This window comes from Phytophthora parasitica, assembly GCF_000247585.1.
Source record: "Phytophthora parasitica INRA-310 unplaced genomic scaffold supercont2.16, whole genome shotgun sequence".
NCBI classification, from domain to species: domain Eukaryota; phylum Oomycota; class Peronosporomycetes; order Peronosporales; family Peronosporaceae; genus Phytophthora; species Phytophthora nicotianae.
In genome coordinates, this window is record NW_008649002.1 from 942127 (window position 1) to 962976 (window position 20850).

General features: G+C 51.1%; 11 protein-coding genes across 18 annotated transcripts; 3 read left to right on the forward strand and 8 right to left on the reverse strand.

The window, feature by feature from the left end:
• Positions 1-167: 167 nt before the first annotated feature.
• Positions 168-1640, reverse strand: PPTG_08953 (hypothetical protein). Its single transcript, XM_008903702.1, has one exon. It carries the CDS (start codon positions 1333-1335, stop codon positions 310-312), a length of 1026 nt encoding a protein of 341 aa, XP_008901950.1. The 5' UTR covers positions 1336-1640; the 3' UTR covers positions 168-309.
• Positions 1641-1707: 67 nt separating this feature from the next.
• PPTG_08954 (hypothetical protein) lies at positions 1708-2807 on the reverse strand. The gene has a single exon (XM_008903703.1). The coding sequence runs from the start codon at positions 2734-2736 to the stop codon at positions 1804-1806; it is 933 nt and encodes a 310-aa protein (XP_008901951.1). The 5' UTR covers positions 2737-2807; the 3' UTR covers positions 1708-1803.
• Positions 2808-3431: 624 nt separating this feature from the next.
• PPTG_08955 (hypothetical protein) lies at positions 3432-4654 on the reverse strand (the record flags this gene model as incomplete). The annotated part of the gene is made up of 2 exons (XM_008903704.1): positions 3432-3666; positions 3750-4654. The coding sequence occupies 2 exons, from the start codon at positions 4652-4654 to the stop codon at positions 3606-3608; spliced, it is 966 nt and encodes a 321-aa protein (XP_008901952.1). The 3' UTR covers positions 3432-3605.
• A 739-nt stretch (positions 4655-5393) lies between these two features.
• On the forward strand, positions 5394-6446 carry PPTG_08956 (hypothetical protein; the record flags this gene model as incomplete). Its single annotated transcript, XM_008903705.1, has 5 exons — positions 5394-5634; positions 5704-5770; positions 5847-6000; positions 6079-6142; positions 6220-6446. Coding segments are annotated over 5 exons (572 nt in total), but the record flags the coding sequence as incomplete, so codon positions are not given.
• An 11-nt stretch (positions 6447-6457) lies between these two features.
• PPTG_08957 (hypothetical protein) lies at positions 6458-9562 on the forward strand. The gene is made up of 2 exons (XM_008903706.1): positions 6458-7418; positions 7483-9562. The coding sequence occupies exons 1-2, from the start codon at positions 6620-6622 to the stop codon at positions 9123-9125; spliced, it is 2442 nt and encodes an 813-aa protein (XP_008901954.1). The 5' UTR covers positions 6458-6619; the 3' UTR covers positions 9126-9562.
• Positions 6824-12567, reverse strand: PPTG_08958. 2 transcript variants are annotated; one of them, XM_008903707.1, is made up of 8 exons: positions 12109-12567; positions 11944-12033; positions 11782-11871; positions 11623-11715; positions 11138-11554; positions 11015-11079; positions 10443-10952; positions 6824-10374 (listed from the first exon to the last, which is right to left on the reverse strand). In XM_008903707.1, the coding sequence occupies exons 1-8, from the start codon at positions 12550-12552 to the stop codon at positions 9159-9161; spliced, it is 2925 nt and encodes a 974-aa protein (XP_008901955.1). In that variant the 5' UTR covers positions 12553-12567; the 3' UTR covers positions 6824-9158. The 2 variants fall into 2 exon arrangements, with proteins under 2 accessions (XP_008901955.1, XP_008901956.1); XM_008903708.1 differs by lacking the exons at positions 11623-11715; positions 11782-11871; positions 11944-12033; positions 12109-12567 and having other exon boundaries at positions 11138-11613.
• Positions 12568-12584: 17 nt separating this feature from the next.
• PPTG_08959 (hypothetical protein) lies at positions 12585-13359 on the reverse strand. Of its 4 annotated transcripts, XM_008903710.1 has the most exons (4): positions 13279-13359; positions 12975-13215; positions 12783-12913; positions 12585-12728 (listed from the first exon to the last, which is right to left on the reverse strand). In XM_008903710.1, the coding sequence occupies exons 1-4, from the start codon at positions 13315-13317 to the stop codon at positions 12657-12659; spliced, it is 483 nt and encodes a 160-aa protein (XP_008901958.1). In that variant the 5' UTR covers positions 13318-13359; the 3' UTR covers positions 12585-12656. The 4 variants fall into 4 exon arrangements, with proteins under 4 accessions (XP_008901958.1, XP_008901957.1, XP_008901960.1 ...); XM_008903709.1 differs by having other exon boundaries at positions 12585-12913; XM_008903712.1 differs by having other exon boundaries at positions 12975-13359.
• Positions 13360-13379: 20 nt separating this feature from the next.
• PPTG_08960 (hypothetical protein) lies at positions 13380-15276 on the reverse strand. The gene has a single exon (XM_008903713.1). It carries the CDS (start codon positions 15234-15236, stop codon positions 13467-13469), a length of 1770 nt encoding a protein of 589 aa, XP_008901961.1. The 5' UTR covers positions 15237-15276; the 3' UTR covers positions 13380-13466.
• A 308-nt stretch (positions 15277-15584) lies between these two features.
• PPTG_08961 (hypothetical protein) lies at positions 15585-15925 on the reverse strand (the record flags this gene model as incomplete). The annotated part of the gene is made up of 2 exons (XM_008903714.1): positions 15585-15727; positions 15835-15925. The coding sequence occupies 2 exons, from the start codon at positions 15923-15925 to the stop codon at positions 15585-15587; spliced, it is 234 nt and encodes a 77-aa protein (XP_008901962.1).
• Positions 15926-16082: 157 nt separating this feature from the next.
• On the forward strand, positions 16083-17018 carry PPTG_08962 (hypothetical protein). The gene is made up of 2 exons (XM_008903715.1): positions 16083-16481; positions 16554-17018. Exons 1-2 carry the CDS (start codon positions 16176-16178, stop codon positions 16689-16691), a joined length of 444 nt encoding a protein of 147 aa, XP_008901963.1. The 5' UTR covers positions 16083-16175; the 3' UTR covers positions 16692-17018.
• PPTG_08963 (hypothetical protein) lies at positions 16505-20387 on the reverse strand. 4 transcript variants are annotated; one of them, XM_008903717.1, is made up of 7 exons: positions 20227-20387; positions 19858-20176; positions 19731-19794; positions 18032-19673; positions 17299-17960; positions 16981-17218; positions 16513-16918 (listed from the first exon to the last, which is right to left on the reverse strand). In XM_008903717.1, the coding sequence occupies exons 1-6, from the start codon at positions 20345-20347 to the stop codon at positions 16982-16984; spliced, it is 3045 nt and encodes a 1014-aa protein (XP_008901965.1). In that variant the 5' UTR covers positions 20348-20387; the 3' UTR covers positions 16513-16918; position 16981. The 4 variants fall into 4 exon arrangements, with proteins under 4 accessions (XP_008901966.1, XP_008901965.1, XP_008901964.1 ...); XM_008903716.1 differs by having other exon boundaries at positions 16513-17218; XM_008903719.1 differs by having other exon boundaries at positions 19858-20387.
• Between the last annotated feature and the right edge of the window lie 463 nt (positions 20388-20850).

A 20850-nucleotide genomic window follows, 5' to 3' on the forward strand; every position in this document is an offset into this window, starting at 1 on the left:
GTATCCAAAGTAGCTGACGAACGCTATCCACGACGTTTTCGGCGAATGTTCCATCGCTGACAATGTAGATTTTGTTCAACACGAGAAGCCCAAGACGGGAGTGTGTCATCAGGTTTGTTCGAGCTCGAGAGTTCACGAAAGCACAACTTACTAGCATCCGTCTCATGTGTGCCAATTCACAAAGCTTTAGTGCTGTTTATCAATTCAAAACTGGCAAGAGCATCATATATTCGCTAGGGTACTCCTCAAAGTATAACCATGCACAACCGCTCCTACACATCTGTCGCTGCGCACTACTCCTAAATATGCTTACAGACACGTAGCGCCGAACGCCGGTTCGAGTTGCGTATCGATGATCTTGTTAAGCAAAGACAACATGAGCTTCTGCGAGACGTCGAGGAATACGCGGTAGTAGTCGCCCTTCTTGTTGAGCTTCTTGGCGGAGAAGTCGAGCAGGCCGTTGATGATCTGCGTGACGAACTGGCCCGAGTTGTGGAAGACAAAGTCGATGTTGGTGATCAGGTCCCAACCCAACGAGAGCGTGTTGACCTTGGCGTCCCTGAAGTTCTTGTAGATGGACTTGGTCAGCGTCGTGAGGTCACCGCTCAGTGCTCCTGTCATGATGCTGGCCATCGTCAGGTTCTGGCACGTAGACGTCGGGATACCCGGCGCACACTCGAACAGGTTGGCCTCAATGTTGGTCACAATGTGGGGCTTGCTAACTGCGAGTGCCACGTCCACCGTGATGATCTGCGGCCGGCACTTGATTGGGTGCAGTAGGTCAACCCAGCAGATCTGATACCACTTGTGGTCGGGCATCGCGACTTCGACTGTAAGCGTGCCCTCGAGAGCGATGGTGCCGGTGAAGTCCGTGCCCAACTCCAGCGTGTTGACGCCCGTGACGTTCACAGGCAGAGGGGAGATCGTCGTGATGCCCGAGACATTAAGCCAGTTGATCGTAGGCGTCGTCTCGAACGTGTATCCAAGGAACGAGATGTTCTGTGTGGCTAGTGTCTGATTCTGAATGAGCATCGGGTCGCTGACGTACTGCTTGAGCACTGCCGGCGAGGTCTTGACGATGTTGACCAGGTTGCCCAGCGCGATAAAGTCCGCCGTCGCGGTCTCGAAGTTCGCCAGTACACACGTGTCTTCCACGGTTGGGGTCGTGTTGGAGGCGGAAGTGGGGGTATCGGTAGGAACAACCGCGGGAAGGCTCGCGCTGGGGGCGACTGTGGGTGCAATAGTTACCGCAGTGGGCACACCGCCGCCATTTCCAGCGGATACGGCACCAACGGCGGTGGCAATGGACACGAGGAATCCGCAGAACTTGGCCATCTCGAGTAATTGATCTGAACGGGACGAAGCAGATTGGGTTATGTGGGGCCAGGTGAACCACCAGCACCTTCACTCGGTCGCTGCACGAGTTACGGATCCATCGACCAGATCGAGTTTTTCACTTTCATTTGCTGCTCGATATCGACGTGTTATGTATGACCTTCATAGTCACGTGGAATCAGACATTTTCCCTTGCTCACTTGTGGCCGCCAGTGCAACGTAAGCAGGCAGACGCACTGGAAGTCCGGGCTCTGCAGCGGAAAAGCAACTCAAGGATACATCGAGCGAAGTAATGCTGAGACCGCGGCTACCAAAATGGGACAGAAAGGTCATCTGTATCCATTTTGCCAGAGTTGCAAAATAAGATTGTGAGGCTAACCAAAAATAAGATACCAGAAATGGCAGAAAGTTGTCATGTTCACGCGTGTACCTGATGCAATGGAAATAGACCAAGTACAGCTCAATAACCTACGATTCGAGGCACGTTGGGCCGAATTGTGGCTCCAAGTCGTTAGTGATGAGGTTGTTGAGCAGCGACAGCAGCAGCTTATCCAGCACATCGATAAACACTGTGTAGTAGTCGCCCTTCTTGTTGATTTCCGCAGCGGAGAAGTCCAATAAGTTGTTGATAATCTGCGTGATGAACGTGCCAGTCTGGTGGAAGACGAAGTCGATATTGGTGATCGAGTCCCAGCCGAGAGTCAGTGCAGTCAGAGACGCGCTCTTCATTCGAAGCAGAACCTCCTGCTCGATCGTTGACAAGTCGCTGCCACTCAGGACGGACACGAGGATACTGGTCACAGTCAGGTTTGAGCATACCGACGTTGAGATGCCTTCTGCACACTGGTACATGTCCACCTGGGCACTGGTAACGATCTCAGGTTCCTTTAGTGCAAGCGCGACATCGACAGTGTAAGTCACCGAGTCACACACTAGCGGGTGCAGTAGATCAACCCAGCAGATCTGGTACCATTTGTGGTTAGGCTGGGCAATCTCCACGGAGAACGTGGCGTCCACGGATACAGTACCGGTGAAATCCGTGCCGATATCGAGTGTGTCCGATCCAGTGACGTTGATCTGCTTGGGTGAGAGCGTGGTGAGGCCCGACACGTTCAATGAGTTGATGGTGGGCGTGACCGTGAAGGTGTAGCCGAGGAAGGAGAAATCCTGCTCCGTCAGGGTCTGGTCCTCGATAGTCAGCGGGTCACTGAGGTACGAGCTCAGCAGCGATGGTGACGACTTGATAATAGCCACGATGTTGTTGAGCGCCGTGAAGTCGGACGTCGCGGTCTCGAAATCAACGATCACGCATGTATCCGCCACGGTCGCGCTTCTTTCGGAAGCGACGGAGGCCACACCGAAAGCAGCGACGGCGGCGACGAATCCGAAGAACTTGGTCATGCTGTTTGGAGGCTGGTAATGTGCTTGAGGAAGCAAATTGAATTGTGTGGAGACTGTTGATGAACGCAGCAAATGTTCCAGTACACGTTCAATATCATCTATACACAAGGAAGGCAACGGATGGATCACCCGAGTAAACTTACTGATGGATAGGTGAGGAGCTGTGTGATGAAGTGTTGCATTTCGAGCTGCCACAAATGACCAAGATGCCAGAACCAACGACGATAAGTTTGCAAGTGTTGTTGGCATGGTTGGCATAAGTTTTTCGTTTTATCCTTGGCGACGAAATAATCATATACATTGCAAACTAGAGTTTTCTCCTCCGGACTGAGCTGGTGTCTGCGTTGCATTGCACTTCCTGAAATGAAAGAGATGAAGAGTCATTACGTGCGTACGAGTTTTTCATTTCAAAAGAAAGAAACCTAAACTATTCAACTTGACAACTTCAATGTCATACATGGACACGAATTTAAAGCCGGGCTTCGCCTTGAGGCTCAGGGCTGACAAACATGTCGGGGCCTGGCTCGGCACTTCTTCTTATGCTTTCTAGGTGTATAATAGTTGCATCGTGCATTTTGTTTTATCGAGCTACAAGCGGAAAATGTGCTCGACATCAAAATGCGTGCGTGCCCAAGTAGAATATCATTACACGCGTTAGCCTTCTATAGGTTTAACCCAAATAGAAGGCCAAATTACCCCCCCCCCCCCCTTCACCCAATTAAAACATGGTGCTTGCTTGAGCCACGACCGGTTAGTATCCACAATGACAGTGGTGCTTGAGAGTCTCACAACTTATGAGTCAGTGATTCAAAGTCACCAGGTTACTAGCATCCAACAGGTCCACCCCCACTTGTATCTTCGCCCTCAGTTCACTTGTGGATGCCGTGCACTGCAAGGTAAGAAGAACTACCATGATTATCAAACCAGTTTCTAATTACCAAACAAACTTGGTTAAAAGTTAAACATACCGAATCGGTAATAGCAGGAGCAACACTACTCGAGTCTCTACTTACAGACATGTGGCACCGAAAAGCGGCACCAGCAGTTGGTCGATCAGGTTGTTCAGCAGCGAGCGTACAAGCTTGTCCAAGACCTTGGTAAACGTATTGTAAGCAGCCTTCTTCTTGTTGAGCTTCTCCGCCGTGAAGTCCAGGAGTCCGTTGATGACGTTGGAGATGAAGGCACCAGTGTCATCGAAAGTGAGGTCGATGTTTGTGATCAAGTCCCAATCAAGACTAAGCGATGTTAGTGACGCGTCCTTGAAGTGGTGCAGGACCGTGTTGAGAACGCTGGTGAGATCTCCTCCAAGTGCAGCCACAAGAATCGACGTGATCGTCATGTTCGAGCACACAGACGACGGGACGCCTGAAGCGCACTGGTACAGATCTGCTTCAACTCCCGCTACAATTGTAGGCTTGCTCAGTCCCAGAGCGACATCAACGGTGACAGTCGCCGGCGGACAGCTATGTTGGTGCAGGAGGCTCGTCCAGCAGATTTGGTACCATTTCTTGTCGAGCTGCGCGAACTCGACCGAAAACTTGCCGCTCACAGACAATTCACCCTTGAAATCCGCTCCCAGGTCAAGCGTGTTGCTGCCTGTAACGTTGGCCGTCTTGGGCGCGATCGTCGTGAGACCGGTTACGTTCAGCCGCTCGAACGACGGTGTGGCCTCGAACTTGAGTCCTAGCACTTTGAAATCGATGCCTTCCAGTGTCTGGTTCGTGAGGATGAGCGGGTCAGTGATGTACGTGGGCAGCAGCGACGGAACGAGGCTCAGGACGTTGTTGAGGCCAATGAAATCGGCAGTGGCAGTTTGGAAGTCCGCGAGAACGCACGTGTCCTCGACGGTGGCAGCACGGGCAGCTCCAAAAAAGGCAGCGGTCGTGATAGCGGCAGCGAAGGTTAGTAACTTGGCCATCTTGTTCTTCAAAAGTAGAAGTGAAGTCGACTGGTGTGCTCGAGAAGGCCAATTGAGAAGTGGTCAAATGGAAGCGAGGAGTATAGAGGGTAATGAAATGCTGCACAGAGTTCATGACGCTGCCAAGTACAAGTGTCGTCCACTAACAGCAAAACCGGGTCGTTGTGTTACGTGTATCTTTCGCCAACATTCAAGTCATCCTCGTTTCCGTTATATATGTATTGGTGGGACCTTGTTCACGCTGTCAGCGGGACGCTGACCAAGATGGCTTGACAAGCTTCAACACTGCGGTCGTGCCACAAACAACTCCGGTAGTGCCACAAACAGCTTTTTTGTGGCACATACTGCTACCACCAGCTGCCGCATGCAGCCAACAAGCTTTAAGCAGTGTCCGCTGAAGTGGATCCACCGAACCACTTTCGTGACCGCTGTGCACTGGTGTCTGGTGCGTGACGAGCGTGAGAAACGGCTACACGTCACTCTGTCTGATCGGGTGTATCCTTCCGACAAGGAGAGCACTTCCCCGCCAGCCACGATGAGGAGGAGGGTCGGCGAAGCAACCGCTGAGGCGTGCATCAAGCTAACCAAGAGGCTCCAGGATGGAGCTCAGCGTCACCGTATCCTGTGTTGCGGCTCGGCACTTGCCCCAAAGGCAGTTTCTGCTTCAAAAGGCAACATGATGGGCAATGATACACGCTGACATCTACGGTACTACTATTTCGTGTCCCCAACATATTTATCATGTGGACCACACTTCATAATCCGATTCCTAATTCTCAGGCCGTCCAAATGAGTGCCGCGCCGGCGAATGTGGTCGGCTACGACGTGCCCAATGGGGACTTCTGCGCATATCTGAAGGGATTCTGGAAGCGCAACCTGGAGTGGCGCCGCTTTGGTGCCAGTTTCAAGCATTTGCGCTCCACCAACAACATCGTATTCATCGAGGAAGACCTTGACGCAGCGCGACAGCCCAACACCCAGTGCGCAGCCTCGTTACCTCCAACCGTTGTAGCGTTTCCTGACATAATATTGCATGCAATCACTGACAGATTCCTCCGGTGGTCTTTCGGCCGAACACTCAAGCAGCAGGATTTGGCTAGCGCTTATACCGTGCAGGTTTGTCCATCGCCCTGATTGAGAATCCTTAGTCTTTATGATAAGAGGCTAACACGTTGTTTGCTGGCGCTCGCAGTTCATTCCGGACGAACAGGGCACTTTCATGGAGTGGAGCTTTGAGGGCGTGACGTGCCATGGCGTGTTCAAGCCAGAGGCCAACGTGGCCATTCTCAACTTCTGTCTTCAGGAGTCCATGGTTACCATCACATACCGCGTACTTGATGCCAATAGTGAGTGGGCTGCAGTGACTGCTGGTTGCTGCGTCAATAATATTGACGGTGGTTTTAACGTGTTGCTTTTTGTGACAGCGATGGCCGTGTGCATCGTGGACGTGGACAGCGAGCACACACCGACAATCCAATACGGCAACATGTGCGTAAAAGAAATGATTTATCTACTCACATATTGTTTGTTAGTTACTCATCTATGTTGTTGACTTGCTGTTGCAGGTATCGCATCAATCCGTCCAAGTACGAACGCGAACCCGAGGATTGAGCTCTTGCCATCATCTGTATCGCACTTAATTGAATCGCTGATAATACTACGAGACTTTGTGTTGAATTTGGGCCAAGTGAGCAATGGCCTGCAGGCGTGTGGTGATCGGAGGCACCTTCGCGTGCGACGAAGCCCTCGCCGTGCCACTGCAGTATCTTCTAAAGAATGTTAGTGCAACTACTGCGTTCTGTTAGGTTTCCTTGGAGCTAAATGGGCTGGCACTGGCGTTAATTGCTAGCCAGTCATCCCTTCGCCAGGCTATCAATGCACGTTAGATACTGGTTTGTTGAACTAATGGTGGTGATATTTGCCGTGTACTAGGCTGTGTGGAATGTTGATGTTGACTTGCAGTGGATGGGGTATGGCAGCATGACAGACTTTGAAGACTGGTCGAGCAACGTGCTTAATCCTGCGCGTCCAGTGGACTTGGTGCTCTTGCTGGTTCGCCTTAGTGACCTCGAAGCAGTGCATCCCGAGTTGCAGCTCCTCAAGCACAGCGACGACGTACTGGATAGCCCTATCAACCAGTTTTTGAATGATCTTGAGCAGTACGATACCATGGCTACTGCACCGCTGGTGGTATTGCTATGCCCAGGTCCCCCTCCTACAGCTACAAGATTCGATGCAATGGAGCGCAAGGTGCAAAGCAAGATTGAGGCTATGCAGAACGTGACTGTGCAGTCATCAGAACGGCTACTTTCTCTTTTTGAACAGCAGTACAGGACTGCATTCTACGATGTCGTTGCTGACAAGCGCCAACACTCTCCGTACACTCAAGCGATGCTGAATGTGATGAGTTTGTCGCTCAGTAGACAAATATGTCGCCTTTATCGAACTGCTGGCAGTCGAAAGAAAGTCATTGTTCTCGATTGCGACAACACTTTGTGGGGTGGAGCGGTAGCTGAAGTTGGACCCAGCGGGATCGATCTTGGTACGAGATTTCTCGCACTTCAGCGCTTCGTTATTGCACAGCAGCAACGAGGTATGTTGCTTGCACTTTGCAGCAAGAACATCCTCGAGGACGTGACGGAGGCTTTTACGCAACGTCGCAAAGATATGGTGCTCGACTTGGATAAGCACGTGGTAGCCACCAAAGTTAACTGGAAACCAAAGTCGGAAAATATCGCGCAACTCGCCAAGGAGCTCTCTCTTGGTATGTTGGTGAATATTTTGCTTTTCACACTTGTTGATTGTTGACACTGAATGTCGTTGCGTAGGGCTGGACTCGTTCATCTTCATCGACGACAACCCTCTAGAATGCAACGAAGTCGCAACTGCATTGCCCTCCGTGACAGTCATTCCGCTCGGAGCAGACTTTTCTGAGTCAGTACTCGACCACGAATGGGTTTTCGACGATGGTTTGGACATGCGCTCGAGTGGATCAGCTACAAGCACTAAGGAAGATAACGACCGAACGCAGCTTTACCAGCAGAATCTCCAGCGTGAACAGCTTCGTGAGTTTTCATCGACGCATAAGGCCTTCTTAAGTGCTCTCGGTGTGAAGATTGTCTTCGAAGAGCTCGATCGCGATCAAGAACTTCAACAGAGAAGCTCGTCATTTACTCGAGCGCTGCAGCTTCACCATCGCACGAATCAGTTTAACACAGCAACAACATTCGCCAAGCGCTTGGAGGAAGAAGAATTGCTGAAATATATCGCAGCTCCGGAACACACGGTAATCTGCGCTCATGTGACTGATCGTTTCGGCCACTACGGCCTGGTGAACGTGGCTCTCTGTCGACATGCACGCGATCACAATGTTTTGTTAGTGGACAGCTTTCTGCTTAGCTGTCGTGCGTTGAACCGCGGGGTGGAGCACGCTATGATGCGAAAACTGAGCGAAGTCGCAGTAAGAATTGGCGCGACACAGCTAGAGTTTGCCTGGGAGCCAACGGAGCGGAACCAACCAGCGCACGCATTTTTCTCATCGCTGTCCGACGTTGCATTCGAGATCAAAGACCACACCAAGGCCACTGGTAAGGAGAAGCAGCAGGTTAGCATCTCTAAAGCTGGCACTTGGGTCACCGCGGTGGACAAGGGAAGCCAGGTATCATTCCTCAAGACTGAAGACAATCGTCAGCATAGCATCAAGACAGATGGCTTGATAAGCTGGCTACTTCATCTTCCGTCCGGTCGTTGGCTTCGGGATCGCACTCTTTCGGCTGTCAGGTGGATGCTGTCCTCCTTCGCGTGGTCACAGCGGCTGGCGACCTTACTCAAGCCTTTCGTCGTCCAGCGGCTTAACAACGCGAACTCTGCTGGATTTTTGCGTGTATCTCTCCGTGATCGTGGAAGCTTAGAGCGGTTCATCACTCCTGCTTTACTTGACATCCGAAAGGTGAATAATATCGTCGTCACCGAATCTGATGACTCTAATAGCGACGACAAGTTTCGGCGGAAGGCTCGTCACCAAACCAAGATGGCACTGGTTAACCATCTTCATGGGGAAGCTCCAGGCGTGATTTGGTCCGCCAATCGTCCACACACCGACGGCCAAACTCCAGTTGGTGATGGTCTCACTGTCCCTGAACCTACAATCCGTCTCCAGCTCGTTTGCAAGTCCCCGCAGTGCTCTGCAACGATCCAGCGTGAAAGCCGATGCGCCTTTCAGCGATGCCGCAATTGCTGCTACCGAATTCAGCGGCTCTTGACGCGCTCGTTACACCATGCGAATGCGAACGCCCGACAATCGGCTGTGAACGCCCTGCTAGCAGATTTTGCACTTGATGCTTCCACGGAGGAGAAACAGTCGTCTGGTCTTGATGAGCAGTGGTGCGTAGCTCATCAGAATAAACGGCGGCGCGGAGAGATATTCAAACAAAAAATCAGCGCCGACAAAATAGACACGAGCTCGCGATAAATTCATCGAGTGATGCTGCTAGTGGCCGGTGCTCTAGTCGCTGTCGTTGCCTTTCGTCTCCTTGTCACTGTCATGGCTGTCACTATCGCTACCAGTATCACCGCTATTGCCACTACCATTTTCATCCTCTTCTCCGATGATGGGGCCATAGAGAGCCTCATACTTCTCCACCCACAAGAGCGTTTGGACCTCTTTAACCGGCGAATGCCTCATTTTCTTGAGCTTGTCAAGGATCTCTTCCACAGTGTTGCAGCCCATCCGAAATGTTGGTGACGTAAGAATGTCCAGTAAGTAAGGCGGCACTCTTTGAAGCACTCGAAAGTAATGCATCGGTAGCATCACCTGTACTGTATGCGCGATGTCGAAACGGTTCAATACACCGAGAAGTCCATTCTCCTTGCAGACTGAATAAATCACATCTACAAACTCTTTTTCGTCCACGTACACGAGCTCCTTGAGGACTGGTCGCAGTGTTTTCTTGAGCTCCATCACCTGAAGTCTCCGCTCGCGTGACAACATCGGCACTTTACGGCGCATCGTCTCTTGGACAAGATTCTCATCAGGGAAATGCGGGGGTGGGTTGGGCCACACGCGCTTCATCTCCTCGATAGCTCTCTTTGCGAGGTCCCTTGTGATCTCGAACGTACTCTTGTCTCTTTGGCGACGCATAAATGGGATAATGAACTCCTCGTATCGAAGCAACGGGCCTCCATCCTTCAAACGCCTCCGAAAGAAATCCACACAAAGGGCAAGAACTTTCGATGTAGGCACCAGCATATCCGTTCGACGCAGTTTCTGGTGTATCGTCGAGTAGATGTGAGGCAGAGAGGCATCTGGATTATTGAAGACCTCTTCTTCGACCATTCCGATAAACGCTGGCATGAAAACAGGAATTGACGTGGAGATAGCATCCGCCTTGCGCTTTCTCGGGGACGGTTTATCACTTGTAGTCGAGCGATTAACTTCCAATTCCAGTGCTTCTTGGAGTTCTTCCAGAAATTGTGCATCAACGTCTTCAATGTCACCTTCTCGAGTTACCACTAGCTCAGTCTTCTCGCCAGTGGCCTCTCTTTCCACAATTGACTTCCGGTCGATCACGTGCACAGTATCCGAGCTTCCTCTGAAAACGGGCAGTGGCAAATTATCTCGAGTATTTTCTTCGTCGACAATTACGTGGGTAAACGGCATGGCATGGAATGATGTGTGTACCGCCGTGCTCGCTGTTGCTGTTGAGGCAGACGGGAAAAAGCTGCACAAAGACAATAAATGTTAGTACGTGCATTTCATGCGTACTGCACAGTTCCGCGTCATTCTTACCTTTTAAACAAACGAACATGTTCGTGACTGAATGTCACATCCGGTGAACCCATTGCAGAGCGCAGGGCCTCTGTCATCGGGAGGTGGCCAGGAAAAAGGCGATCTGCCACAGCAGCTCGATAAATAGATACTTCAACGAAAGTACCGTCCCGTTTCGACATTGCTACGACTTCTTGCACTGTGTTTGGCCTGGCAAAATAAATTCGTTTCCACCACGAATGCTGTGCTCCCACATCTGCAAGGGTGACTTGATTCGACTGATCAGGCACTCCTCCTCCGACTTGATCCAGTAAAAATTCGCCCTCATCCATTGCTGCCAGCAGCTCTGCCAGATTCCTCCACAACGTCAAAGATACATTTGGATTCTGCGCGACATACAAATCACTGCCGCAGGTGTCAAGGGCCTCAACGAGGACCTTTGTCAAAACGAATGATGACACTGCTCCAGCGCTGGACAATTCCAACATCTTTTCCAGAGGATAGCTACAAGTAGGGTCGTCTTTCATCCATCTACAAGCAAAATAGTCGTTGTCAGCTGCGAGAGCAATTCGAGCAATAACGGCAATGCATACCTGGTAAACACGGAGACGTGAGCTTCCACCGAATCCAGATAGTAGCATCCTAAAAACCGTGCAAGCTGAAGAGGAAACCACGTGAGCTACCAGGAAGAGTCTAAGCCAGTAACGCCATCGTACCATTCTTGGTCCATGCGGATCCTCAGGGTTCATGTGGTAGAAAGCTTCTAGATAATCGCATGCTGGCTGAATGTCCCCCACCAGTACTAGGAGCTGGACATAGTACTCCACAAACATAGCCGAGTTCGGACTCAATGCCACTGCACGCCTCAGCGCATTGCTAGCTTGCTGATACAGGATGTGAACCCCAATGGGCGTTTTGAACAAGTAATTGGACTCGATCACTGATTCGATACTCTCGCTTGCGTAAACCCCATTGCCGTCACTGGCATTCATGTCTTCGTCTTCGTCATCCTCATATTCCATGTCTTCGCGCTTCAGCATATCACGGAGCTCTTGTGACTCAATAAACATGAGCCAGTAGCATAAAATGCCAAAATTTGCGAGTAACCTCGCATCATTCTCAACTTCCTCCAGCTACAGCCAAGTGAAGCACAGCAGTGAGGTATTTTGAAAGCATCCGTAGCAGATTAGACAATACTTACCTGTTCAATTTTGTCTTGGTACAAATGGTAGGCCTCGTAAAACTCCCCGTGAACGATGTGAAAGAGCCACATCTCTTTCAGAATCAATAATTTCTGCACAAACAACATAAACCATGAGTCAATCATTATTTCAATAGGATGGTGTAGTAGCGTGCTTACGTCGATACGCTCAACGTTCAACGCAGCCTCGTAGTAGCTCAGCAAGTCATTACGGTAGTCTGGTTGCCGGCGTAAGATCTCAAGACTTGCCTGACCGTCCACAAACAATAAGAATATAAGACTCCTCTTGTCGATTTAGATATCTCTACAACGAAAGCATACCTCAATGCACAAAGCTGGGGTCACCGTGAATCGATGATACATCACCTCCAATACTTTTGCCGCACCTGCATAGTCTCGAGCCCCCATCAACTGGAAACAACAGCGAAATAAAGGGTTATTATTTGCCCTCAGTATCAATCGGAAGTACCTAGAATTGGTACTTACCCTCGGCAACAACTCCTCGAACGACATGCGTAGTCGCTTTACCGTACTCTTGTGATTCAGCTTGCGCTTCCATTGATCAAAGTACAGGTTGTGGTCTTTGTTGTGTATCAAGATCTTGACATGTCGGTCGAAGGTCTTCGTTGTTGGCACCAAGCTCTTGACCAGCGGGTTTGCGCCAACCAGGGCATCACCGGCATCCTCTGCGCCACTTGAATCGTCCCCGTCATCATCCATCGGGACGCCTGCGCTGCCTTTGTGTGCTGCTTCACCCGCTCCATCCGTTCCATCGACTTCTGCTGATGAACTTTGGTCCTCGCTTCCGTCCGATGTATTGACGGTTGCGCCATCAGCTCTACCTGCACTGTGATATCCTTCTTCCATTTGTGTCTCGGCGTCTGAGGCACTGACCGCATCCGTGGTGATAGCCATCTCCTCGTCCACCATTGGTGCGTCTGTACGTACAATAAAGTAAACGTGATATTTCGGATGGATGTGTAGCCATCGAGGAAAGTTAATGTAATATTTCGGAAATCGTTGAAGTTGCTTCCCTATTCAACCTCCTGCTTCCCATCGTCCTCGCGCAGCAGAATGGCCGCGATCATCTTGAGTTTCTTCTCCATCTGCACAATAACGTCAGTGAGCGCACTAACGACAGCAACGGAATCTGTACGAACCCGGTTGTGCGCGCGTAGACTCCGCATGAGTTTGTCGCCGGTGGCTTCAAACTGAGCGTGTGACGCAGCGTGGCGCTCCTGCAGTCCTCGCATCATCTCCTGCATGATAGCTTCGATCTGCCCAAAGGTTTCTACGACAGCGCCCAACGAAATCAGCCCCACTCTCGTTGTTCAACCCCAAAGTCTCTTCACCTTCGACGAGTGTCTCCACTTGCTCCTCTTGCTCGCGTTTTCGCTTCCTCAGCGTCTCCAGGTGCCCGTAGCACTTGGCAACGTACGGCGTCAGCTGTTCGCCTTCTTCACTGATTGACTGAGAATTTTGGTGCTCTTCCTGGTCCTTCATTATGGAGCTACGGACGGGAATCTCCTCCTCTTCCTCTTCGCCTTCAGTCGCCACGCCGTCTCCGCTCGACAGCAACCCGTCCTCATTCTCCTACACGCGAACGCCTACGTTACGCTCAAACAATCCTTTGCCTATCAACACTGCGCGACTCACGTTGACCGGTGACATCTCACGCCGTTGTCCCTTGGTCATGGTGTTCCGCGCTCTTTCGCTGCACTTATCGATACTGAAGCCAAATACAAAGTGATGCGGATACGGAAGGGAAACCAAGTGACCATCACTCTTACTTCAACTTGCATGTCAAAAGGCTCAGCTATACTCAACACTATGGATCGCTATTGCTAGTTGTCTTCATCGCCCTTGCCGCCCAGCGCATCACCGCCCTTGTGCTCCATATTCTTGTTCTCCGAGTCCTCCGCCTCCTTGATCATGCCCAGGAAGTTGGCGTCCACTGTGCGCAGCAGCTCCTCCATCTTGTCGTCCTTGAGGCTGCCACCGCGATCGTCCGCCGCTCCCTCCTCCATTGTAGCCTTCTTACGGCGCAGTTCTTTCTCCTTGGCCTCCAGATTCTTCTCTCTCTTCGTCTCACGCTCAAACATGCCGTTGATAGCGGCCTTCTCATTTGGCTGCGAGACTGCGAGGCCGTCCGACAGTTCCATGAGCGAGATCATGCCGTTGCAGTCTCCCACAGCTACGAGCTTGCCACCGGACCCTGCGTTGCCTTGCACACTGACAGACGAGAGAGCCACGTCTCCGACCTTGTGTGAGTACGCCACCTCGTTCTGACGGTAGAAGAAGTCCCAAATGTCCACAACGCCATCCATTCGAGTGACGAAGAAGACTCCAGCGCGTGTAGGCGACCAGCAGCCAGCAGTTACGTACGAATCGTGGTAGATGGTGCTCATGATGGGGGTCTTGAGATCCTCGCACCACAAGCGAGCAGTCCAGTCACCAATGGTAAGAAAAAACTTGTTGTGCGTGGGATTACGCTGGATCGCACATACAGCTCCATGGTGTTTTCCCGCACCGATATCATACATAGTGATGCCATTATTTTGCTTGGCATTCCTCAGATTTACACTAAGCACTGCCCCCTGTTCCGTGCCAACGAGGTATTTGGTAGGGCCAGCTTCCGTGTTGTACTCCATGGACGACCCGCCAAATGCAAGGCCGTCTTTGTCAGTTAGAAGCAGCTTGTGTGTAGGCTGTGCAAGGTGGCGGATATCCCACCAAAGCATCCAGCCATCGGTCGAGACAGAGCAGCACTGGTTTCCAGTCTTGCTTGAGATCCAGAACACGTCGTACACGGGGTCGTGGTGTGAGTGCTCGATGATAGATGTCTCTGCAGGTGCGGCACCGGATTTACGGAGGTCAAAGAACGAGATGAGTCCGTTATAAGACCCAGATACGAGCTGATCGACGGACTTCGGGTTGTAGCGCATGCAAACTAACGGGGAAGCTGGTTTCAGAGTCGTCTCCGGTGTATTCGGGTTCAGTACATCCCAGATATACGAGTTGGCTGGAAGTCGCGCCGATGCGAACTTAGGATCCTGGAAGTTGAGGATGCAGTAACACGCTGCCATCTTCTGCGGACTTTCGGGGTGCCAGTCGATCTGCGAGACTGTGCGTTTGACAGGTTCGGGATCCCGAAAGACTGCAAGACCCTTTGCACTGGGTTGTTCTGTCGTAGCGGCCTCACCCATGTGTGCAAAGTAGTCCTGATAGATGTTGATGGTGTTGTTCTGCTTCAGCGCACGGTCCACCACTGGTCCAAGACACTTGACTGCTTGTTTGTAGTCGTCATCTTTCTCTGCTTTCTTGCGGAACCGCTGCACGTCGCTCTGTTCGGCCGGATCCACATCCTTGGGCCACCCACCCTCCACGTGCCGCATACTACTGTGCTTGGTCACCAATCTCTCTGTGTTCACCTCGTGCTCGGACATGTGCGGCGTCGTGTCCAGTCGGGTTACCATGGGTCTTCGTCGTACGTAGTCATTCTCCAGTGCGTCAGTGCACGGAATGCTCTCAAGCACCTTGGCGTCCACATTGCGGAAGTCGCAGTAGCGGCCGAAGCTCTCGCGTTGCTTGGTATACAGGTATGCGAGCTCCATTCTGCTGTGTCTCGAGCTTTGACTTGCTGGCTTTTGGCGTCTAATGGAAAGTGAAGCAAGGATCGCGTCCTTTCGAGTCCAGCGGTCGCAGTGACAGAAAGCATCAACCCCAGGAGAACAACATGTAGCAGCACCGCTGCGAGCCTACAAGCATAGGAGACCAGCACACGGATACGGATACAAACTCTGCATTTTTCTTGTTTTTTTCAGGATTCGATTCTTGCTGGCGCTAATTGCTTAAGACACTCCATGCCATACGACGAAATGGAGCGGCATGCGCTCAGCATCGATCTCTTATCTGTGCTTTCTTCTTCTGGCCAATTCGTTACTGAGGTAGTCCACAACGCTTTACGCCTTCTTGTTCACGTCCTCGCGGCGCTCCAGGTAAAGTCGCAGTTCCTCCACCTCCTCCAGGTCCCGGTGGTACTTGTTCTGCAGATAGCTGCCCAGTCCAGCACCCACGCCCATGAATAGCACGTGCTCCCACGGGTCTACGCAACAGATTGCACGACGGAGGTTAGTTCGGCCAGGAAGAGCTACGCTATGGGATACCTTTTGGTGTCTTCGTTAAAACACGACAAATAATATTAAAACGTACGTCGCATGTACGGGACCTTCTGCAGCACGTTGCTGCCGAGCTTGGTAGAGAGGCCCATGAGGGTGCCGACGGCGATGCCCGTGAAGCCCATTGCTGCTGCTATGAAGTCTTAGTTCCGTGGGTACTGCCCCCACACCAGCGGTCATAAATCGACGGTACTTGGAACGTCCGTGATTGGCTAATATTAGAAAAATGGAGTTTTCAACATGTGGACCGAAGGTGACTGCAGCTTGGAGCAACATCCAACACGGTTGGCTCGGGCGAAAAGCTTTCGATACAGCCTGCAATTTACTTGAGCTTGCACGTCACCACCTCCCTGTTAGAGCATCCCGACGACAGCGATGAGCGACACGGAGAACAGCAAGAAGAGCAGCAGTAGCAACTACGAGGAGCGCGTGAAGCACGTGTCGGTGATCGCTAAGCCGCTGGCCACCAAGAAGCAGACCAAGCGCGCCTACAAGGTGGTCAAGAAAGCCACTAAGGTCAAGGGCATTAAGCGCGGCGTTAAGGAGGTTGTCAAGGGCATTCGCAAGGGCGAGAAGGGCGTTTGCATCATTGCTGGCGACATCTCGCCGGTCGACGTTATCTCGCACATTCCCGTCCTTTGCGAGGAGAACGACATTCCCTACATCTTCACCCCCTCTAAGGTGCGTCCAAACGTGAAAATACACACCCGCACTAGCAGTGATTTAGTGCTAATATTCATTGCTATTATACAGGTGGACCTTGGTGCGTCAGCGTTGTCGAAGCGACCCACGAGCTGCATATTGATCACTCCCAACAAGGCTGGCTTCAACGCGAAGGAAGCCTACGACGAGCTACTCGAGGACGTGAAGCAGGTGCAGCCCACGTATTAGATCCTTAGAAGGCGAACTACCCCCAGCTTCACTCCCCGTTATACATGTAGCACTTTATCATTAGCCTGTCCGTCTGTTGTTGTGCTACCACATTGAGCCTTCGACTGCAGAGCGGTGCTGTATGTGTATCAGAGACACTAGCTTATCTATCATAGCTACGAGTCTTCCTCGAATCAATGCTGCTACATAATCGCCACCAACCGACAAAGCAATTATCTAAACGAACACTAACCAAACTGTATTTGTTAGTCTAGTTACGGCATGCCCACCATGTCGTTAGCGTAGCAACCTTAAAACACGTCGTTGAAAATGCCACGAGCAAGATCCTCCCAGTTTGCAAAGTTCGTTGCTTGTGGGAAGAAGTGGAACAGACCCTTGACCGAGCGGCTAGGATGTAGCAGCACTAGCTGTAGGAAGCGCTCCCGCAGACAACGACGCTGCGGTGCGCTGTTCGCCTTGTCATGGCGAATGTACTCTTGCCAATACGCTGATGCCAGCGACTCCTTCCACAGCTCGCGATCACAGTGCTGTAAACAAAATTACCACAACATACGTAGTACCAAGTTAATTCACTGGACCTCAAAATCAACTAAGGGATTTCACTTACCAGAGCAGAAAAAAATACAGCGACGAGATCATACAAAGGATCACCCGTTTTGGCGTCTGCAAAGTCGATCACCGAAGTCGGATGCCATTCTTGTGGACCAACAAATCGTTCCTTGCGCTTCGCTTCGATTGCTGCCAGCCCCGTAGGGGTTGTGAAGTCACACTCTTCCTCTTCAGAACTGCTGCTACCACTGCTACTGGTCTCCCATTCCTCCTCGGTATCGAAGCGGCTATCACTTCCATCTTCGCTATCGATGATACGAGCATGAGTGACAGTCGGCTGTCTTCCCTTCAAAATTGCGAGACGAGGTCCCAGAGGTATACCCAGATCCTTCAGATGAGCTTCATTCAGAAGAGTCAGTGACTCCAATGTCAGCTCTTCTTGCTCCACAAGCAGCTGGATGTACTTTTCACACCCGATAGACTTCAGGAAAGACGGCAGATTTAAGTCATTCTCTACGCTTGGCATCACCACGTCGCCTGATTCCACTGCAGATCCGAGAATATTTTCGTCTGTCAAGTCTCCATGAAGCAGCACGGGCTTCACCTCAAATGGCTTCACGGGTAGCAACTCCGACACGATAGCGTCTCGAGTTGCAGCGGGCAGGAAACTCTCTAGCCCCTTCATCAGATGAGCAGGAAGATCACTCTCGATCAAGTGGACTGCAACGCAAACATCAGCTAATAGTTAGTTCCACCATTTCCATAGAGTCTATATAATCCCCCCAACTTACATGACACGGCACGCTTTCGCTGGCGAAGCAGGTAGTGAATATACCAATCCCAGTCCGCCTTGCTGTGACCGAACACTCCTTGAAACTCTGGGTCAATAGGAACAGCGTGCAACTTCGGCAAGAAATCTTGACTGATCCATTGAGCTATACTTTTCCAGCTCTTGAGCGTAATTCCTCCTTTCCTAGTCATCGAGTCGAGACCAACACCGTTGCTCTTGTATTCAATGACAACGTATGGCCATCGCCACATCGGTCCTTCTCCCTCGTCATCATCCACTTCATCCACATACAACAAATGCCCGGAGTGATACAAGCGAGGAACCATCGTGTTGAGTGAGTCTGCTGTCTTCTCGATCATCTGGTACACAGCCCTTTCGGTACGGAAGCAATCCTCCATTGCATAGCGTAAAGACATGGCATTTTTCAGCTCATGCGGTAGCAAGACGCTCTTCTTACGACGCTTTAAAGGACACGCTAGCTCACTGTCGACCGAGTCGTATTTTGGAGCCATGTACGCCTCGAAATCAAACTCACCCCAGTTCTCATTGTACTGGCTGAAGAACTTCACAATCAAGCGCTTCCCCACTGCAAATGTCGGGTTCACACGCGACGTCAGGCTCTTCATCTTCGGATACTTGACTTTCGCGGTGAACTTAGCAGCAACGCTGTTTTCTGTGCTAGTTGGCAGAGTCAGTAGCTTGTGGCGCTCGAGAATTTTCTTCAATTGAGGCTTCCAGTACTCCAAAACGCGGAATGTTTGGTGGAACATTTCCTCGCTTAAGTATCCATTCACTCGTGGGATCTGAACCAGACGGAACATGTCAAATGTTTCCGGGCGAGTGGCTTTCAATTCATGTTGGAACATCGCCAGAGCTTCGTCTTGTCCGTCGTTAAGCAAGTCCTTCATAAACATGAGCACGTTGTGGGAATCCACGAAGTTCTGCGTCACTGCGATCGTGAGATCCAAGTTCAGAACGAGATGCCACCAGCCATTGGGGACGTAGATCGTTTCTCCCTCTTCTTGAATGATCTCAAGCGGCTTCTGATCCGGAGTGAGTGTGGGGTACACGTGCAGATACCACATGAGAGAAGGCATGTCCAAGCCACTGCTCTGATACTCGCCGTTCTTGCCGACGTTGACACCTGGTGGTGGTGAATCTGGAGGATAAATCGCCCATCTCTTCCGTCCCTTTACTAGAGAATTCCAGGCAGAAGTTCTAGCTGGATCCTGATGCCACGGAGCTCCGGTACGTTGAGGTCCAATGACGATCCAACGGAAATCTGGTCTTGTAGACCCTGGAGCGCGTTTCTTCTTCTTGTCCTTCCTCACCTTTTTACCTCCAGCTTCCAGTTTCACCGCCTTAGCTGGCTCCTCCTTTCTTTCAGCCACAACGCTCAGAAAGTCTTCCTTGAACACCTTCAAGTCCTGAACGTTGTAATCTTCCAGCATAGCAGGCACCTTTTCGCCAAAACGAGCATCAAAAATGTACAACGGTGTCTCATCATGCTGGTTGTTTGCGTAGTTGAAGAAGTCGGCAAAACTCATTTCCATCGTCGGACTGCTTGACATGACGTCCAGGTTGTGTGTAATGCGGTGCTTCACGTCGCTTGGAATTCTCTCAACCAATTTCTCCACCGTCCACTGCAATAAACGCGTCAGATAACGGTAAATACGTCATTAATACCATACTCTAATTACCTCCGTTGACGCCTTCCACTTGCCAATAGCGTTGCGAATAATGAACGGGATGCTCGAGTATTGCCTAACAGCACAAATAGAGTTAATAACCAGCAATTTACTGCAGTAATAGAGTCCAGTAACGTACTCGTAGAAGTCTCGGAAGGTCAAGTCTTGGATGTCGATCTTCTGTAGCCTCCGGATCGTTGGGTCCTGCTCCTCACTGGGCAGCAAATATGCGTCACCTAGCTGCATATTGCAGCGACACCAGCGACGGTACAGAAAGTCCGAGCCGAAGTCTTTCACGGTCACAGGGCGGAAAGCCTTGTGTAGCTGTTCCAGTGGCCTTGGGTCTCGTGGGTAGAAGGTCGTGAGCTTCCAGTTGTAATGGTAGGAGAAGTCCCCATTGTGTAGACGCAGACACTGGCCCATCCAGAGTGGATCCTCCTGACAGAATACATAGAATACTGCAGGGCAATCAGGTTAGCGGGTGCAGGCAACGCAGAGAGTAACGCACCGGAATTCACTTCGGAGAGTCGCAGCAGCTCTTTCGGCTCGCAGAATAGCGTGAAGTACGCGATTAGCTCGTCGGAGAAGCCAGCGAAGGCGCTGCTGGCGAGCGCCGGCTGGGTGAACATGGCAGAGCACTGATCTGGAGGGTAGAATGCGGGCTGTTGTCATCGTGGAGACGCTAAGTTTGTGGGTAAACCTTTGCGCATGGCTTTGTGCGTGGGGGTATATTTTGACCAATGATATTGATGGTCGACCAAGTTGAAGTGATATCCGCGTGGCTCGCTTTGGTTCCTGCAAGTTGCTAGTCAGCCTCGGCTTGAACCTTGCATGTTCTTCAGCCACTTTACACGCTGAATCCAGCATTTGGTAGAGATATTGAGACGTCAAAGTCCAATCCCATGTTTGTGTATTTATTGCAAGACGCATACGGAACTTCTCCATTGTCACCTCGTCTTGATAGACGGCTGCGCTGAAAAAGGAAACAAACTCTCGACTGGAATTGAACCCTGGATAAGACGCCAATACATGTTGCTATTACTAGATAAACCACACCATCACTTCTTGGCAGCTCAAGTTGCCAGCACTTCGCTTGGTTACGCAGTGTATCCTGGTTACATCCGTTTCATAC

What these genes read in the sequence shown, in the direction of transcription:
- PPTG_08954 (XM_008903703.1), bottom strand. Translation starts at nt 2,736, where the DNA reads ATGACCAAGTTCTTCGGATTCGTCGCCGCCGTCGCTGCTTTCGGTGTG.
- PPTG_08959 (XM_008903709.1), bottom strand. Translation starts at nt 13,317, where the DNA reads ATGACCAAGGGACAACGGCGTGAGATGTCACCGGTCAAC. An exon ending in GTGAGATGTCACCGGTCAAC is followed by an intron (nt 13,216 to 13,278) that starts GTGAGTCGCGCA and finishes GTTCGCGTGTAG; the next exon opens with GAGAATGAGGACGGGTTGCT. An exon ending in AGTGGAGACACTCGTCGAAG is followed by an intron (nt 12,914 to 12,974) that starts GTGAAGAGACTT and finishes GCGCTGTCGTAG; the next exon opens with AAACCTTTGGGCAGATCGAA.
- PPTG_08958 (XM_008903707.1), bottom strand. Translation starts at nt 12,552, where the DNA reads ATGGTGGACGAGGAGATGGCTATCACCACGGATGCGGTCAGTGCCTCA. An exon ending in ACCAAGACAAAATTGAACAG is followed by an intron (nt 11,555 to 11,622) that starts GTAAGTATTGTC and finishes ACTTGGCTGTAG; the next exon opens with CTGGAGGAAGTTGAGAATGA. An exon ending in ATCCGCATGGACCAAGAATG is followed by an intron (nt 11,080 to 11,137) that starts GTACGATGGCGT and finishes TTTCCTCTTCAG; the next exon opens with CTTGCACGGTTTTTAGGATG.
- PPTG_08963 (XM_008903717.1), bottom strand. Translation starts at nt 20,347, where the DNA reads ATGTTCACCCAGCCGGCGCTCGCCAGCAGCGCCTTCGCTGGCTTCTCC. An exon ending in ACCTTCCGAGACTTCTACGA is followed by an intron (nt 19,795 to 19,857) that starts GTACGTTACTGG and finishes TTGTGCTGTTAG; the next exon opens with GCAATACTCGAGCATCCCGT. An exon ending in CTGTATTTTTTTCTGCTCTG is followed by an intron (nt 17,219 to 17,298) that starts GTAAGTGAAATC and finishes TTTTGTTTACAG; the next exon opens with CACTGTGATCGCGAGCTGTG.
- PPTG_08953 (XM_008903702.1), bottom strand. Translation starts at nt 1,335, where the DNA reads ATGGCCAAGTTCTGCGGATTCCTCGTGTCCATTGCCACCGCCGTTGGT.
- PPTG_08957 (XM_008903706.1), top strand. Translation starts at nt 6,620, where the DNA reads ATGGGGTATGGCAGCATGACAGACTTTGAAGACTGGTCGAGCAACGTG. An exon ending in CGCCAAGGAGCTCTCTCTTG is followed by an intron (nt 7,419 to 7,482) that starts GTATGTTGGTGA and finishes GTCGTTGCGTAG; the next exon opens with GGCTGGACTCGTTCATCTTC.
- PPTG_08960 (XM_008903713.1), bottom strand. Translation starts at nt 15,236, where the DNA reads ATGGAGCTCGCATACCTGTATACCAAGCAACGCGAGAGCTTCGGCCGC.
- PPTG_08962 (XM_008903715.1), top strand. Translation starts at nt 16,176, where the DNA reads ATGAGCGACACGGAGAACAGCAAGAAGAGCAGCAGTAGCAACTACGAG. An exon ending in ACATCTTCACCCCCTCTAAG is followed by an intron (nt 16,482 to 16,553) that starts GTGCGTCCAAAC and finishes GCTATTATACAG; the next exon opens with GTGGACCTTGGTGCGTCAGC.